This window comes from Eschrichtius robustus, chromosome 1, assembly GCF_028021215.1.
Source record: "Eschrichtius robustus isolate mEscRob2 chromosome 1, mEscRob2.pri, whole genome shotgun sequence".
NCBI lineage: Eukaryota > Metazoa > Chordata > Mammalia > Artiodactyla > Eschrichtiidae > Eschrichtius > Eschrichtius robustus.
Window position 1 is genome coordinate 47,696,547 of NC_090824.1, and position 16,137 is coordinate 47,712,683.

General features: G+C 36.4%; 1 protein-coding gene across 1 annotated transcript in view; it reads right to left on the reverse strand.

Annotated features, from left to right (window-relative positions):
• STYX (serine/threonine/tyrosine interacting protein) overlaps positions 1–14,507 on the reverse strand; it is a 36,685-nt gene extending 22,178 nt beyond the window's left edge. Inside the window, exons 1-3 of the mRNA XM_068545417.1 lie at positions 14,155–14,507; positions 3,441–3,473; positions 1,948–2,001 (exon numbers count right to left, since the gene is read on the reverse strand). Coding sequence (XP_068401518.1) covers positions 1,948–2,001; positions 3,441–3,473; positions 14,155–14,211 — 144 coding nt within the window. The 5' untranslated portion in view covers positions 14,212–14,507. The remainder of the gene's footprint in view (positions 1–1,947; positions 2,002–3,440; positions 3,474–14,154) is intronic.
• Between the last annotated feature and the right edge of the window lie 1,630 nt (positions 14,508–16,137).

Sequence of the window (16,137 nt, forward strand, 5' to 3'; positions counted from 1 at the left end):
ATGTTCGATCCCTGGTTGGGGAGCTAAGATCCCACATGCCTCGTGGCCAAAAAGCCAAAAAAACATAAAAAAAGAAGGAATACTGTAACAAATTCAATAAAAACTTTAAAAAAAAAATGGTCCACATCAAAAAAAAATCTTAAAAAAAAAAATAATAAATCAGTGTTCCATATTCACATTTACGGAAACTCCAAAGTAAATTCAATATTCATTCCTTTGTTTATGATTGATCTATGATATGTGAAGTTTTCATATCTACTCTATTAATGTGAGAAACTACAAGAAGACATATATAAAATTAGGGATAAAAACATGTTTTAACAAGCCTGGAAGGCACATTAGATTACTAAGTGAAAAACAAACCTTAAGATAGAACCCAAAAGTAATAGCACACAAAACAGTTTTTATTTTTCAACAGACTTTCATTTATACAAAGCAAATTATGACCTTATCTCATACCTACAAACAACAGAAAAATTTTAGAAAAAGGAATGGTTCACTACTTACAAAGAACCTAAATATGTCCCTTTTATTAAAACTGTATTTCAATGTAATAAAAGATAGGCTAAACTAAGTGAGTTTATTAGAACAGGAGTTTATTCCCTAAGGTTTCTTAATCTCCGTTATTCTTTTGTTATTTTTTTGGATGATGAAATGAAAAGAAATATGGGCTGTACTATAATGACTCATGGTGGGAAATAATCAAATTGTGCCATAGAAGCTTTTCTTCAGTCTAATGAGACTATGGTGAAATTAGGGGGAAGAGATTTTGAGACGACAGATCTGTAAACAAACATTTATAAATTAATGTGAGAAAGAGTATAACAGGTATATTTATAAAGTGCAGTGAGAATACAAAAAGCAAATAGTCTAAAATCATCCTGAAGGCCAGTATTTGTGAATATTACATTATTTGGGCATAACTTTGTTTCCACAAAGTAAGTCACAGTTAATTCTATAGTTATCTACCATATTCTTTCCTTAGTATTTATTTACATAGATATTTTTTTATCCATGCCCCACCTTTCCAACTTAGCTGTAGGCCATCAAAATGACTAGGGTTACTCTTAGATAGTCCTCAACAGTCAAAAAGCCTTCCAATACCAAAAGGAATGACATTAACTTTAAAAAACTCCCAATCACCTAAAATTCGTAAATACATCAAATTATTTCATAAAAGCTTTAAATTCTACAGTTTTTATAAAACCTACTGCAGGTAAGTATCATACACAAGAACACTGACTTCTAAATAGGCAGGTTACTAGGGAAAACATTTGTGATATAATGTTTCACATTATAATTCAGAGAGAATTAGCACTGTCATAATTCATAGGGCTGAATCCTCTAGAAGTGACAATAACACTGTTACATATATTTGAATGAGATCTACCCTTTTAACTGTGTAACTGAAGAAATACATTTCAGGTTAACTATATAGGACATCTAGATATATAGTACAATACTTTACAACCTGGAACATCCATACCTCTAAAGTCTGGAAGAACAGAAGATTTGAGTCACTTCAATTAAAATATGTGGGTGTGTATGAGTGCATTCATACTCTCTTACCCTTTAACTAAAATGTTAAATAACCTTATTTTGGGATTTAATTGTATCTCATATTTTTCAGAAACTATGATTACCAATTATAGATGTCTAACATCTTAGAGGGTAAATAAATTATTAAAGGTCAGTTTTTGGTAAGTCTTTTAAATACATGGATTTCATGAGGAAAAAAATACAAAAACTCATTTGTGATTTGTGGTTAAACATGAGAATCACTGGTCCAGTAAAATTTGGAAAGAAGTAGGTGCTCCAGAGTGACAACTACTGTTAATATGCAATATCGGTGCACGCTTCCTCAAATAAAACTCTTTCTACTAAAAAAATTTACTCCAAATAGTTGGTTAATAAGGTCTCTTGATGAATCTAATCTAAAGTTCTTACCTTGCTTTTCATGGCAGAAGAATATGGGCCTAAAAATAATCCAGGCAAAATTTCCTAGGAAAAAAAATTGAGCTATTTACCATCAGCAATTTAAATCTATACAAAATAGGTACCATATAAGTGGATTAGCTGAGTGTTTTCATAGCTGTTATAATAATTTGCTAAAAAGCCTGTTATTTAGGGAGTATTTTCTAGCCACACTGAGCAAATGATTGGGAAGAGAAATGCAGATGTGCTTTATATAATCAAATGACACATTTAAAGTTTAAATGTGGTTCTGAAAAGTCAGGTATTTGAACTTCCATAGTGCTTTTTATAAGCAGTTTGAGTAGAATTACTATATTGTATTGTTGTCTTTTAGATTACTAAAACACCCCTAATTTTACTTCTATTCTCTGCTATAGTTTAGAAATAAAATAGGTATAAAGAAAATCATCCCTTTGGAATTACACAAAACCTTATTCAGTCAAATCAAAAGTAATACAAGATAAAACAAGATTACAACTTTTACCTATGTAAAGTATTATTGCAAAGCTTAAAAAAAAAAAAGACTATTGACTATTGACAGAGTCTCAGCAATTTAAATAAATAACTTCTGAATGGTGAATTAAAATTTATTCTATGTGAATTCAATATAGAAAGCTTTCAATGTGAATTCCATGTGAATTCAATATAGAAAGTTTTTAGTATATAGAGTATATATCATACTCTATATACTAATATAATTTTGTAGTTCGGTTCTATGGGACATCAGAATTATTTGTGTAGAGGTGTGATTTCTTCTAATAGCTTCTTGTGGGCAGACACTAAATTTTACTCATATTTGCATTCCCCATAGCACCAAGTAAAATGCCCCACGGGTAATCACATATTTTTAAAAAGTGAATTTTCACAAAGAGAGAAAGGGAACAGATTTTTAGAAGTCAAGAGATTCCTGAGAAGGGGAGACATTGCTTGATCTTGGGAGTAGCAAAGTTGAAATGCAAAACAAAAAAAGTACTGCTACGTGGGTTAGCTATCACTAATTCATTCATTCCATACTGTGAGTATTCAACTCAATCTTCTGGAGAACTTCACTATGAAAGTTGACTGGGAATCAGACACAAAGATGAGCAATTAGTCAAAAGGGTGATGTGCTTTACAGTCAACTCTCCTGAGTTTATCTAAGCTAGACAAACACAGAAAGTAAACTGCTTTCAGAAATAATACAAATATCGTACCCAATTTTTCAGATGAAGAAAAACAAAGTGACTCATTAAGCACAAACATATATTACTATGCCCATGGTTCTAATCTAAGAAAGAAATTTCATCTCCCATCTTTTTAAGAGCCACGATTAACTTTAAATATGTTAATATTTAAAATACTCAATGATGAACCTACAGATCATGAATCAACAGGACTCAAATCCTTTGTGAAATCAGGTTAAATTATTCAACAATGATAGTAACAGTAATACAGGCTGGCTGGAATAAATGAGAAGGTTGTCATACCTGCATCTCTCGTCTCATAGGGTAGGTCCACTCCTTAAAAATGGAAGGAAAACATAAGAAAAGTAAATAACATTATGAAAAATGTCACCCAATTAAAAGTTAAAGATGTAATATACAAGTGTATGGATTTTTTAAAAATACATTATACTTATAGAATATTCTATAAAAATAGCAGATTCAATTGGCTTCACAAACACTTGAAAATTTAAGTGACAAGAAAACAACGATTAAGGTAATTCTTTAAATAACTGGGCTTCCAAAATTATGATTATGTTACTTTATAATGGATGGAATAGTTCAATAATAATAAGGATAGGTATTCCAGAAGTTTCTCTCAAAAATGATCCTCTAAATCAGAGATGTCAAATAGACTTTTTGTCATTCGTGCCAACTCTAACCAACTGGCAGTAGATAGCTAAAACCCTATGTGGAGAAAGACTCAAGGAAGGAAAGAGTGCTGTGGTCATTGAGCAATATCTGCAATGATGAAAGAACAGAAAGTGATAGGTATTTATTTGTCATTCCTGATCTAAACTGCCAGATGCTCATCAAACAGCCTTTCCCATATCTCACTTGGGCTTAAGATTCTGTCTAGTTCAAGTTCCTTTACAGATACACTTCACCGAAGTACAGAGTTCATTCTTGGAATGCAGACCAAGATAAAGAAGTTGGAAAATAATGCAAAATGCCAATGCAAAATGGCAAAAGACAGAAAATATTTTAAAAGAAAAAGAAAAAAGCTATTACAGTGAATTGAAATGAAGAATCAAATATAGGACAGATAGTCCTCATTTGTAAATGGACTACATTCCAAAAGTTTCTAGTTTGGTTGCTTAAAACTCAGAATTATAAATAGTAATTAGGTTTCTAAAGTTAAAACTGCAAAAAGTTAAAAAAAAACACCTTTTTATTTTGAAATAATTTTAGAATTACAGAAAAGTTGAAAAAAATAGTACAAGGAATTCCCTTTACCCTCCATCCAGATTCCCCAAGTCAGAAAAGTATTTTTAACATATAAGGTAGAAATGTTATATCTCTGTAATGGAAAGAGAGAATAGTACTCCTACAAAGACAGTCAGCATTTTTTTAAAAATAGAGAAACAAAATACATTTTTCGTTTTTAATCTTGAAAATTGGTCTCAGCAATGTAGTAGAAGCGGACTATAAACCCTGAGAAACCATCTATGAAATGACTGTTAAAATATATTTTTAAAAGTATCTTTAAATGCACAGCTGAACTAAGAAGTGAGGGAAATCCCCAGAGAGACACACACTCATGAACACAAAGCACAAACACAGCAAGGGTAGTAAGCACTGAAACAGAGCATACTGAGAAGATCTGCTAGTCTTTTCATGGCCTTATATTTCTTTCTGTTCTTTTAAAATGTAGGTATAAAAGAACTTATAATGAGGTGTTAAAATGCCCAAATCTGAATGTAGAGCTCAATCAATTTTTACAAACATACATACCCATATGATCACCACTCAGACGAAGATTTCCACCATCCCAGAAAGTTCCCTCATTCTTCTTTTCAGTCAATATCTCCTGTTTTCAGAGGTGACCACTAACTTCCATCACTACAGATTTTAGTTTTGTCTGTTCTGGAACTTCACGTAAATGGAATCATACAGCAGTACTATTTTATGTCTGGTTTATCTCACTCAGCCTAATGTCCGTGAGATTCATCCATGTTGTTGTGTATATCAGTAGTTTGTTCCTTTTCACTGCTGTGCAGTATACTAGTGTATAAATATTCCACAATTTACTCACTCTCCTGTTGGTGGGGATTTAAGTAGCTTCCAGGTTTTGGCAATTATGAATAAAGGTGCAATGAAAACTCTTTTATATGCTCTTTGGTGGACATATGCATTTATTGCTCTTGGATATATAAGTGGCAATGGAATGACTAAATCACAGAGTAGGCCTATATTTGGCTTTACTAGACACTGTCAAAAGTTTTAGAAGAGCAATTTACACTCCCACCAGGAATGTATGGGAGTTCTAGTTGTTCCACATCCTCATGATGGCCTTAATTTTAAATGGCACGGCACATGAGACAAAGCCTAGGACCTGCTCAAAGTCAGATCATGACCAAAAAGCTGGGACCCCCAAAGGGCAACACCCTCAGTGAAAGATAAAGTGGAGGGAGTGGGGCCTCACTTCATCCCCATAAAAATGAGTACTCTTGCCTTTCCTAGCTTTGGTTCTGAGTAGGTGGTGGTGGTGGTAGTAGTGGGGTGGGGTCTTCCTAACCAATCTGGTCTTCACTCTGGTTTGGCATTAGAATGCAATTATCTTTGTGAGGCCAAGTGAAAATTTAATGTCAAGTGGTCCTGGGTAAATAGTGTCCATGGGTTCCTGGGAGAAGCAAATGCATTTTCTCTCTGGAGGAACATACCCTAAACCTAGATCAGAAATAATTCTAACAGATAGGTTCCAATGAACTCGCAATATAAAATTCATTAAAAAAAAAAAAAAGATGAAACGAATCACCATGAAAAGCGATACAACTGAATCACAGCCACAAAGACGGCAGATATTAATTACAACAATGAAAAATACAACACATTTAATATATTTAAAGAAATAAGAGTACCATAAGTATGACCAAAAATTAAGAAACTAATTTTTAAGGGAGCCAAAAGGAATATGTAGAACTGAAAAAGTATAACTGAAATGAAAAGTCAACAGATAGGCTAAACAGAAGGACATAGAGAGAGAATCTGTGAACTGGAAAACAGAACTAATGAAATGACCTAAATTCAGAGATGGAAAATATGAGCAGTTAATAGACATATAAGATAGAATTAAATGGTCTAACATCCATAGAATCTAAGTTCCAGAAGGAGGGGTGAGAAAATAAAGGAGAGATATTACACCAGATATTAATGAGAATTTTCCGAAAGTAGTTAAAGATACCTCAGAAATAGGCGGCCCAGTAAATCCCAAGCAGGATAAAGGAAAGAAATGCACAGGTAAACAGTGAAACAGCAGCACAGCAAACACAGAAAGGAGAATTTCTTTTTCCAGACTAAAAGCAAATAGAAGACTGGAAGAGAATAGAGGCCAGAAGACCTACATATATGCAGTCAATTACTTTTCCTGAAAGACACCAAGGCAATTCAATGCAGAAAGAAAAGTCTTTCAACAAGTGGTGCTGGAACAACTGGATAAATGTCTGGAAAATAAAACGAATCTTGATCCTGACCACACGTGTGTGTGCGCATGCACATGCATGCGAGCACACACACACACACAAACATCTCATCTGTTTTCATTGCTGTATCTATTTCCAGCACTTGATGACAGTACCTGGCACATAGTAGGCACTCAATAAATAATTGTTGAATGAACGAAAAAAAGTGTGTGTGTGTGTGTGTATAAACGTAAGTGCAAAAATGATATAACTTCTAGAAGAAAACATAGGAGAATATCTTTGCAACCTTGGGAAAAGGAAAGATGTCTTAAAGAGGGCACAAAAGGTACTAAGCACAAAGGGAAAAAACAATTTAGTAAATTCGATTTCATGAAAATTAAAAACTTCTGCTCAAGGAAATACACTGCTAAGAAAATGAAAGATCAAGCCACAGACTGAAAGAAAACATTTGTAATACATATATCCAACAGAAGACTTGTATCCAAAATACAAAAATACACACCAACAATAAAGTGAAAACATAATTTTTAAAATGGGCAAAGAAGTAGACAGACATCTCATTATGGAAGATATCTAAATGGCCAATATCACATGAAAATATGCTCAACATTAGGGAAATTCAAATTATATTAAAACAATAAATTCAAATTCAAAGCATAGGATACCATTACATATCCACGATTGACTAAAGTTAAAAAGTGACAACACCAAATGTTAGTAATGACGTGGAGCAACTGGGACTTTCAAACATTGCTGAGTATAAAATGAAATGCTAATAATACACTTACCCGATTAATCTAGCAATTCCACTACTAAGATTTACCAAAGAGAAATGAAAACATACGTCCACAAAAAGACTTGTACAAAAATATTCAAAGTAGCTTTATTCATCATAACCCCAAATAACCCAAATGTCTATCCATGGTATACTCATACAATGAAACAGTACTCAGCAATGAAAAAGAATCAATTACCCACAAACACAATATAGATGAATTTCACAGGTATTATGTTCAGTGAAAGAAGCCATAAACAAAACAGTCCATTTTGCATGATTCAATTTATATGAAGTTCAAGAACAGACAAAACTAAACTATGGTTACAGAAATCATCATATTCGTTGCCTAATGTGGGGTGGGGTAGGGGTTGCCTGGAAATGGATATGAGGTAACTTTCTATGTTGGGAGAAATGGTCTACATCTTGATACAAGCAGTAGATACACTGGTGTATATATTTAACAAAACTCACTGAATTGTACATTTAATATCTGTGCATTACACTCTATGTAAATTTTATCTCTATTAAAAAAAGAGAGCATCCAGACAAAAAAGATAGATTACATATAAAGGAAAGACAATATGACTGACCCTGACTTCTCAACTACAAGAATGGAAAGGCAGAAGACAGAGGAACAATACATTCAAAGTGGTGAAATAAATAATTGTTAGTTTAGAATATATATTGAGAAAATCGTCTTTCAAGAACAAGAGTGAAATAAAAGACAATTCCATACAAACAAACAAACAAAAGAGAGTTTACTACCAGCAGACTCTTATTAAAGGAACTTCTAAAAGATGTTTTTTTGAAGAAAAGGTACTACTGTCTCTATTTTACATTTCTATTTTAGGTACAGAGAGCCTACATAACCTGACTTCAAGTTCACGTAGTCTGACTCTAGAGTCCATTCTCTTAATCGCTACACTATACAGCCTCTCAATGTAAGAATGAACTATAAGGCAAACATATAGTTATATTTAAACAAATACTGACTACATAAAATAATAATAATGATTAGTTTATAGCGATTAATAGAATAGAAAAAAGTATATAATTTACAAGCCAGTAGAGGGGGAAATGTAATCAAACTGTACAGACTGAATGTTTACCTGCTTTGTTAACTTACCAATATGTTACAACTTTTTTATATTGAAAAACTGTTAAAGAAGTTAGGTCAAATATTCTTGTCATTTTAGTCACAGAACCGCTAACCACTGAACACAGTGCCTGCCAGAGAATAAGCACTGAGGAGATCCACGGTACTAGATTCTATGGATCTTATTTCTTTCTCTTTTCTTTTCTTTTTCTTTCTTTTTTTTTTTTTTTTAAAGATTGTCTAGTAGTCTAACAGTCAGCCTTATCTTCCGGAAAAAACTGGTCAGAGCTGTGAGAAAGAAGAAAGCGATTAAAGAAATGTGTACTTTTGAGTTTACCTAAAATGAAATCTCTACATTATGTGTGATGAAAGAAGAAAAACAGAGGAACATATATATAGGGAAATGGTGTACATATATTCCAGGGAATACTACGCAATATGCCAGATGGCACTTAAAGCCACAGGATAAACATGTGCTTCTTTCTGGTGTATTAATTTTATCAGAAGTTTTGTTTTTTGTTTTTTTGTTTTCCTGGAGAAAAAAAGTATTTTCACTGACCACTAATTTAAAACATTAAAACAAGCATGAACATATGGAATAGAATGCAAAATTTACACGAATTTTTAAGTGAAACCGGCTTCAAATAAATTTTGAGCTTCTCATAAGGTTGTATTCAATACAACATGTATGCTGTATTTATAGAAGAAATATTACAGGAGTAAAAAGCAAGCTGTATAGAAGAGAATGAAAAATTACTCCTATTCACAGGACAGACAAGCATGCAGCCTACTTTAGCGAGCATGACTTGCTGTAATAGGCAATACTCCTGATCTCAGGAGTTTACCCTCTTTGTTTATCTAGCTCTGATTACTACCTACAGAACAAATCTTAAACCTGCCTTGTCTACCAATTCTGCCTTTAATGTACTACATCAAGATTTTGAAAGTCATTCATGCTTACAGTCGTGCTCTACCAGACACATATCTGTCTGAACATGTCTCTAATAACCAAGTCTTGGGTGTATCACACTCAATCTCAACCTGCCCACAGTTCCTAAAATCCATCAATTTAGAGATGGGAGTATTAATGGGTCAGACTCCCATTATAACTGCCAATGATCTATTCTGAATTACTATTGTAGATAACTAGTAGAATCAACTTCCCAAGCTTCAATGATTAGCAAAGCAGTCCAACTATATTTCTCAAACCAAAGCAAGCCTGCTAAGCTAAAATATCCTTAATTGTGAAATACAACCATGCTTCTGACAGAAATTCACAAGTGAAAATCCTTCAATCATCAATATGAGATAGAAGGTACCACATACTAAAACACCTTTCAGGCTCTCTTCTTCCTTCTCAAGAAAATGCAGTTACACGATCTATAAAATCACACTTAGGGGACAGGAAAAAATGCTATAAAAATGTTCAAAGACCAATAAACAAATAAATAAATTCACCAAAGGACACAGGCTGTAACCTATAAAAACTTAATTCTTATCATCAGACGGATTAGGGTGGTTGAAACATGTAACTTTTAGAAATACCAAGAGGATTTTTTTTTTTAATACAGGTTGGGGGAGTTCAGGAAAAAACAAAACAAAACATCAGAATACTATACCTGAGCTGGTACACTTCACAAAACAGAAAAAGTAGTATTACAGTTTCTCTCCTCCAAAAAAAACAGTCCTCTTCAGAATAAGCTCTTTCCTTTAGTTCCCATGCCTAACTCAAGCTTTACTTAAACCAAAGGACTAAAAGAGATTTTTACTCAAAAATGAGAGGGTTGGGGGGATATGGAGAAACAGAGGGGCATTTAAGTAAGATGCTACTAAATCAGTTATTCCTAAACCTGGCTGCCATTAGAATTATCTAACTCCATCTTAAACCAATTAAATCAGAATAGGGGCCCAGGCATGGTTATTTTAAAAGTTCCTTGGGTGATTCTACTCTACAGTCAGGTTAAAAAAGCACCATTCTAAACTTAAAGGAGCTAGGAGAGGGATCCTCAGTCAGACACATTAAGCAACTCCTATTTTTGATTCTGTACTAAGAGAATCAAAAGAGAAAAGAAAATGGAAAGGCTAACATTTAAGTCGCCAAACTGCAGCTGAAAAAAATATGTCACTTTCTATCTGAAAAGAAGATAAAACATTAATTCTTGAATTATAAAAGCAACAGCCCTACCTATGTAACTAATTTGTTTAAAAATTGTTACTGTACGCTGCTTTTTTTCTTCACATGTAAAAAAAACTACTGTAATCTTGCCACAAGTAAGACTCTACTATTAAAACTAATCAAGATTCTTTCATTAAGTCAAAAAACATTCGTCAAGCTTATGATATATATCAGACACTGTTAAATGAAAGAAACAGTGGCAAATAAGACAGAAATTTATTGGTGACCAAGCCTCCTTATGAAACTTTTAGGCTACAGTGGAAAATAGACATTGATCAAAATTATAAGTATGATAACTGTTACAAAGTTAGGTATAAAAGTAAAAGTAGCAAGTGCTACAGAGGTTTTTAAACCTGGGGGATTGAACTAGTCTGGAGAATGAGAGAGGGGACAGGAGGAATTGGCAAAATCAGGGAAAGTTTCTCTGAAGAAATGATGCCTCAAGTGAGATCTAACCCAAGAGCAAACAGTTAATGAGGAGAGGGCAAGGGGAATGCTGGCAGTTATGGTAGGGGAAAATAGTAACGTAAAGGTCCTGAGATAGGGGGAAAACATTGAAGCATTCCAGAAACTGAGAGAAGATGACTATGGATAGGGCACACGGAGAATGGAGCAAGGGGAAGAGTAGCTCATAATGAGATTAGAGAGGCAGGTGATGCCAGTTCACACGGGACCATGCTGATGACGTTAAGGGTTTGAACTTCATCCTCAAAACAATGGTTCTGAAAAACCTAGGGGCAGGACAGGAATAAAGACGCAGACGTAGAGAATGGACTTGAGGACACGGGGAGGGGGAAGGGTAAGCTGGGACGAAGTGAGAGAGTGGCATGGACTTATATATACTACCAAACGTAAAACAGATAGCTAGTGGGAAGCAGCCGCATAGCACAGGGAGATCAGCTGGTGGTTTGTGACCACCTAGAGGGGTGGGATAGGGAGGGTGGGAGGGAGACGCAAGAGGGAGGAGATATGCGGATATATGTATATGTATAGCTGATTCACTTTGTTATAAAGCAGAAACACACCACTGTAAAGCAATTATACTCCAATAAAGATGTTTAAAAAAAAAACAATGGGAAATCACAGCAGTTTTAAAGGAATGATGATCTTTTTGCAAACCCATCTAAACACAGCTAAATTTCTGCTAACAACTATCCTGTAAAGAGTGCTCTAACCAGTATTTCACGAAACTTAGAAGTAATATTTTTATAGAAGTGACAGGATCATCAAGCTACCATAGCCTGATCACAACAATCATTAAGAGCCTTCACTGAAATCTCTGTACTTGAATTTTTTCTTTACTTAAGCAAGATTTGGATTGTGATTGGTAGTGCTTCCTATGTGGAAGGAACTATGCTGGCTGGTCACCATAACCATGTAAAACTGTTTGCCACTTTATGTATCTCACTGGAAATTAGAAAATTACATTCTGTTTTATTAGTCAGTTTACCGTAACTATATGCCCTATTTAATGGTTATTTACAGTTTTGTCTGTCCAGAACGCATCCTCCATCTTTCGTGAAATGCTCCTACGGTTTTGGCGGGAGGGCTACTAATGAAAGCTTCACTCCCGTAGGTCAGATGCTAGGAAGTGAGCATCTGACCTAGACTGGACCCCTCACTGTATTCACCCCTTCCTGGCTCTCTTGACTGATCCAAAGGATGGGCATATGACCTAAATTGGGCCAATCTTCTAGATTTTAAACACTGAAGCTTAGAGAAAGGCACTTTTGTTCCTCAATGTGTATGCTGTAAGCATATGACCCTCGAGCAACTGATGGCCAAACTCCATACCTGTGCAGAAGCCCAAGAAAAAGAACAGACCTTGACAGAAAGTAGAGACAAGCACTAATGAAAGGCAGGGGCAGCTCTGATGCATTATAATACCACCTAGTCAAGTCCCTGAGACCATCTGCACTCCAAACTTTCTGGATTTAGTTACTTCTTTTCTTTTTTGCTTAAGCTCCTCTGGTTTTTGTCACTTGTAACCGAGAGATAACAAACATCCAGTGCTATGAAATAAGGAATGAACTGGCTTTCAGTAGATAATATCATTATGTACTAAGTTTAAGCATTACTTCTGTCCGACACAGGAAAGAAGTAAGCTATATTCCTCCTAAGATTTTATAATCTTTGCAAAGATAAGATACATTATTTACACAATAAAAGATTAAATACAAAGTCTGTAAACATTTTAAACTAGAACTATTAAGATTAGAACAGGGAAGAATTGAGGTGCAGTAAAAAGGACAATGAATTAAGAATGAGGAGACCAAGGTCCTCACTTGTGTCTTCCGCTAGGCATATCATTTATTCTTAGTAAGCTACAATTTCTTCACCTGAGAAGTGGGAATGCTCTACATTATTTCTTAGGTTGCTGCCAGTGATGAAATTTCTGAATCATTTTGAGGATATAAAAGCATACTCTTCATTCACATGATTCCATATAAAACAAAGAAAAAAGTGTAAATTCATTTTTAACCTAACCTAAATTCTACTTCTTTTCCTATTTAAGAGTCTACTCTTAAAACATGAAATTCTCAAGGATTATTATCACAAGCAAAAGATCCGCCCCCGATAAAAAACGTGAACCACAAATGAAGACACTCAATAGAATGAATATTTGGTATAAATTGAATGATCTCTTAAAAAGAGATTTTAGATTTCTTTCTTTCTCGATCCTACTAAAGCATATCTGAATATCATTGTCCTGTTATAATTGAGTCTTCAGAAAAATTCTAATTTAGTATTCTGCAATACCATAAAGTATTCTAAACTAGGAATAGATGGGAAAAAACTCAGTACAAACGTTAGGGAAGGAAGAAGTAAGGTGGGGTAAAAAGAACCCCAAATTAGAAATCAGGAGAACAAGTTATAAATAATTTTATTCCCCATATTAACTTCCCTCCAAAGGGCAAGGTTTTGGATTGAAGTTCTCAGATTCGAACGAGCTAGCTTTGTGACATTTACTCTGCTGGTCACGGCTTGCCTCAAAAACACCAAAAACCAAACCAAACCAAAACAAACCAACTACTTCGGGAAACTTTTTGAAGGCACACTTAGCGAGTTCAGGGCCCACGTCTATTCCACACGTGGGGCCGTGTGTCCCACAAGTGAATCGACGACACCAAAGATAACCCCTCAAAAGGAGATTAAAAACATTACCCTCGCATTGCTTTGGCAAAAAAAGGGGAACCTTACTCCAAGTAAGGCCTCGACGCCGAACCTGGGGGGGAAAGGGCTGCTTTTGCTCATCTCATTGAATTCAGCTGACCAGACCCGGCTCCGGCGCCGGAGACTCGGGGGGGGGGGGAAGAGGAACTCAGTGACTGGGGTCTGGGCTGACGGCCCCGGAGGGCTAGGCTCCGCCCCTGGGTCCCGGGACGCCCTCAAGAGGCAACAGGACTCCGGGGAGCCGGAGGCTTCGACGGTTGGGGCCTGGGGTCGCCCCTCGGCCGAGGAGCCACAAGGGGAGGCCTGTTAGTGGCAGTCACCGACAGACTCACCTCGGCGTCTTCTTTGCACTGTGGGAGCGAGGGGAACTCCAGCTTCACGTCCTCCATGGTCCCGGCCCGCGGGCTTGTGGGTGGGGTGGGGTGGGAGTGGGAGTTACCCGCCGGCCCAACACTCGGGCTGGCACTGGCGGTGAAAGGAAGGAGGGAGGGTAGACCGGAGGACTGACGGGGAGGCAGCGGGCTTACAACTAACACACGCAGACTAAAGGGTCCCAGCGACTCCGGCGGCGGCGGTGGCGGCGACGACAGCCGGAAAGAGGAGGGCTGTGCGGCTCGTGCCCGGCCGCCATGCTGCTGCCGTCTCCCTCCCCCGCCGAGTCTCCGCGCCCCTAAGGCCGCCCAAGCTCCCGCACCAACACGAGCCCTACAACCCTCTCCCCTTTCCACCCCGCCCTCCCCGCGCCGCCCCAGCCAATCCCAGCCCACGCTCGCCTTCGGCCCGCCCCCCGCGGCCGCCAGGTGTCAGAGCGCCGCCGCCCCACCCCTTCGCGAGAGCGCAGACGCGGGGGGGCGGGGCCCGCGGGGCCCCGGAGGCGCAGCGGCGGGAGCTTACCGGGGGTGGAGGAGGTGAGACTGCGGTAGGAGGGAAAGCACGAAGGACGGTCCTGGGAAAGGGAGTGGGATAATCCGACTCAGCTCTGCCCTTTCCGGATTGGACGCAAATCCCTTCTTTGGTGTAAGAACGGGGAAGACATCCTAGCCACCATAAACTGGCATACGAAAGGAAACTATAGTTTTCTCCCCTCTCAGAATCCTGCCCAATCTGGTGAGGTTATAACCCAGAGTAATGAAGAGTTCACCTGAAAATTACGTTATGCCACAGAGAGAATGAAACACCAGCACTTTTAAGCAAATCGAAACGGTGTACTTTTAAGAATACTTGGGAATATGACAACTAGAAAATATCAAGAAAAAATGGCAAATAGAAAAAATCCTAAGAAATAGAAACAATTGATAGCGCACTAATTTGTACATAATACCGAAGAAAGGTCTCTTCCTTTAATTCTAAGCTTATTAACACGTCAACGTATTATTAAACTATATGGCTTTCAATATCTTTTTAAAAGGAGTTTGAGTCAGTTAATACTATATTGTTAATAAAGTTCAGGTATATACTACTTTCTCTGGGCTTAGGGAGATAATGTTATCTTTTTTGTTTTTAAACAGATGAGGAAAATCAAGCTTAGAAGTGGAAGAACCCACACATAAACTTTCAAGATTTGTACACCAAACTGATTCCTTAAAAAAAACACCACCACCACCACCAAAGTAAAAAAGCGAGATAGTCATTCATTAACTGAATTGCAGATTACATTGGATAAAGTAAAAAGGACCACATGGATATCTGACCTAGACAGATAGGTAAACTGTTCTCTCCCTTTTAGTTATAAAAAGGCACACATTACTCTGCTACCAAGTTTTTAATTTGAAGAATGATTATATTATTACCTGAGTCATATATCATTCATTCTTCAGTGTTTATGAAACTGAAGACAGTTTCTTTTTTTTAACAGCACCTTTAATAATAACATAATCTTAATTGATGCCCAATGATGATTTCCTATTGTAATTTGTTAAAGCTTTAATTACCACATAATATGAGAAAGAATCGTGTATAGGTAACGGAACTTTTGTTTTGAACATTTCTGACATCAACATCCCCTACATCAGACCCTTAGCCTGGTATCCATAGATACCTAGTGTCCATGGGTGAGCTTGGGAAATAATAAATCTCCTAAGTTTTAATATATGCAAAATTGTGTGTATGTATGTGTGAATCTTTCTGAGAAGAGTGTACAAACCTCCTCAAAAGGGAACTATCATCTCACATAAATCAAGAAAACCAAGTCACATTTAAATAGCAAATGTTACTTTTAATCATAATCTAAAAAATGGTTATGGATGTGCATGTACTATTTCAATTAACTATCACACAGCTTAATCATAGTAGGTGGAGAATAAATAAAGGCTTTC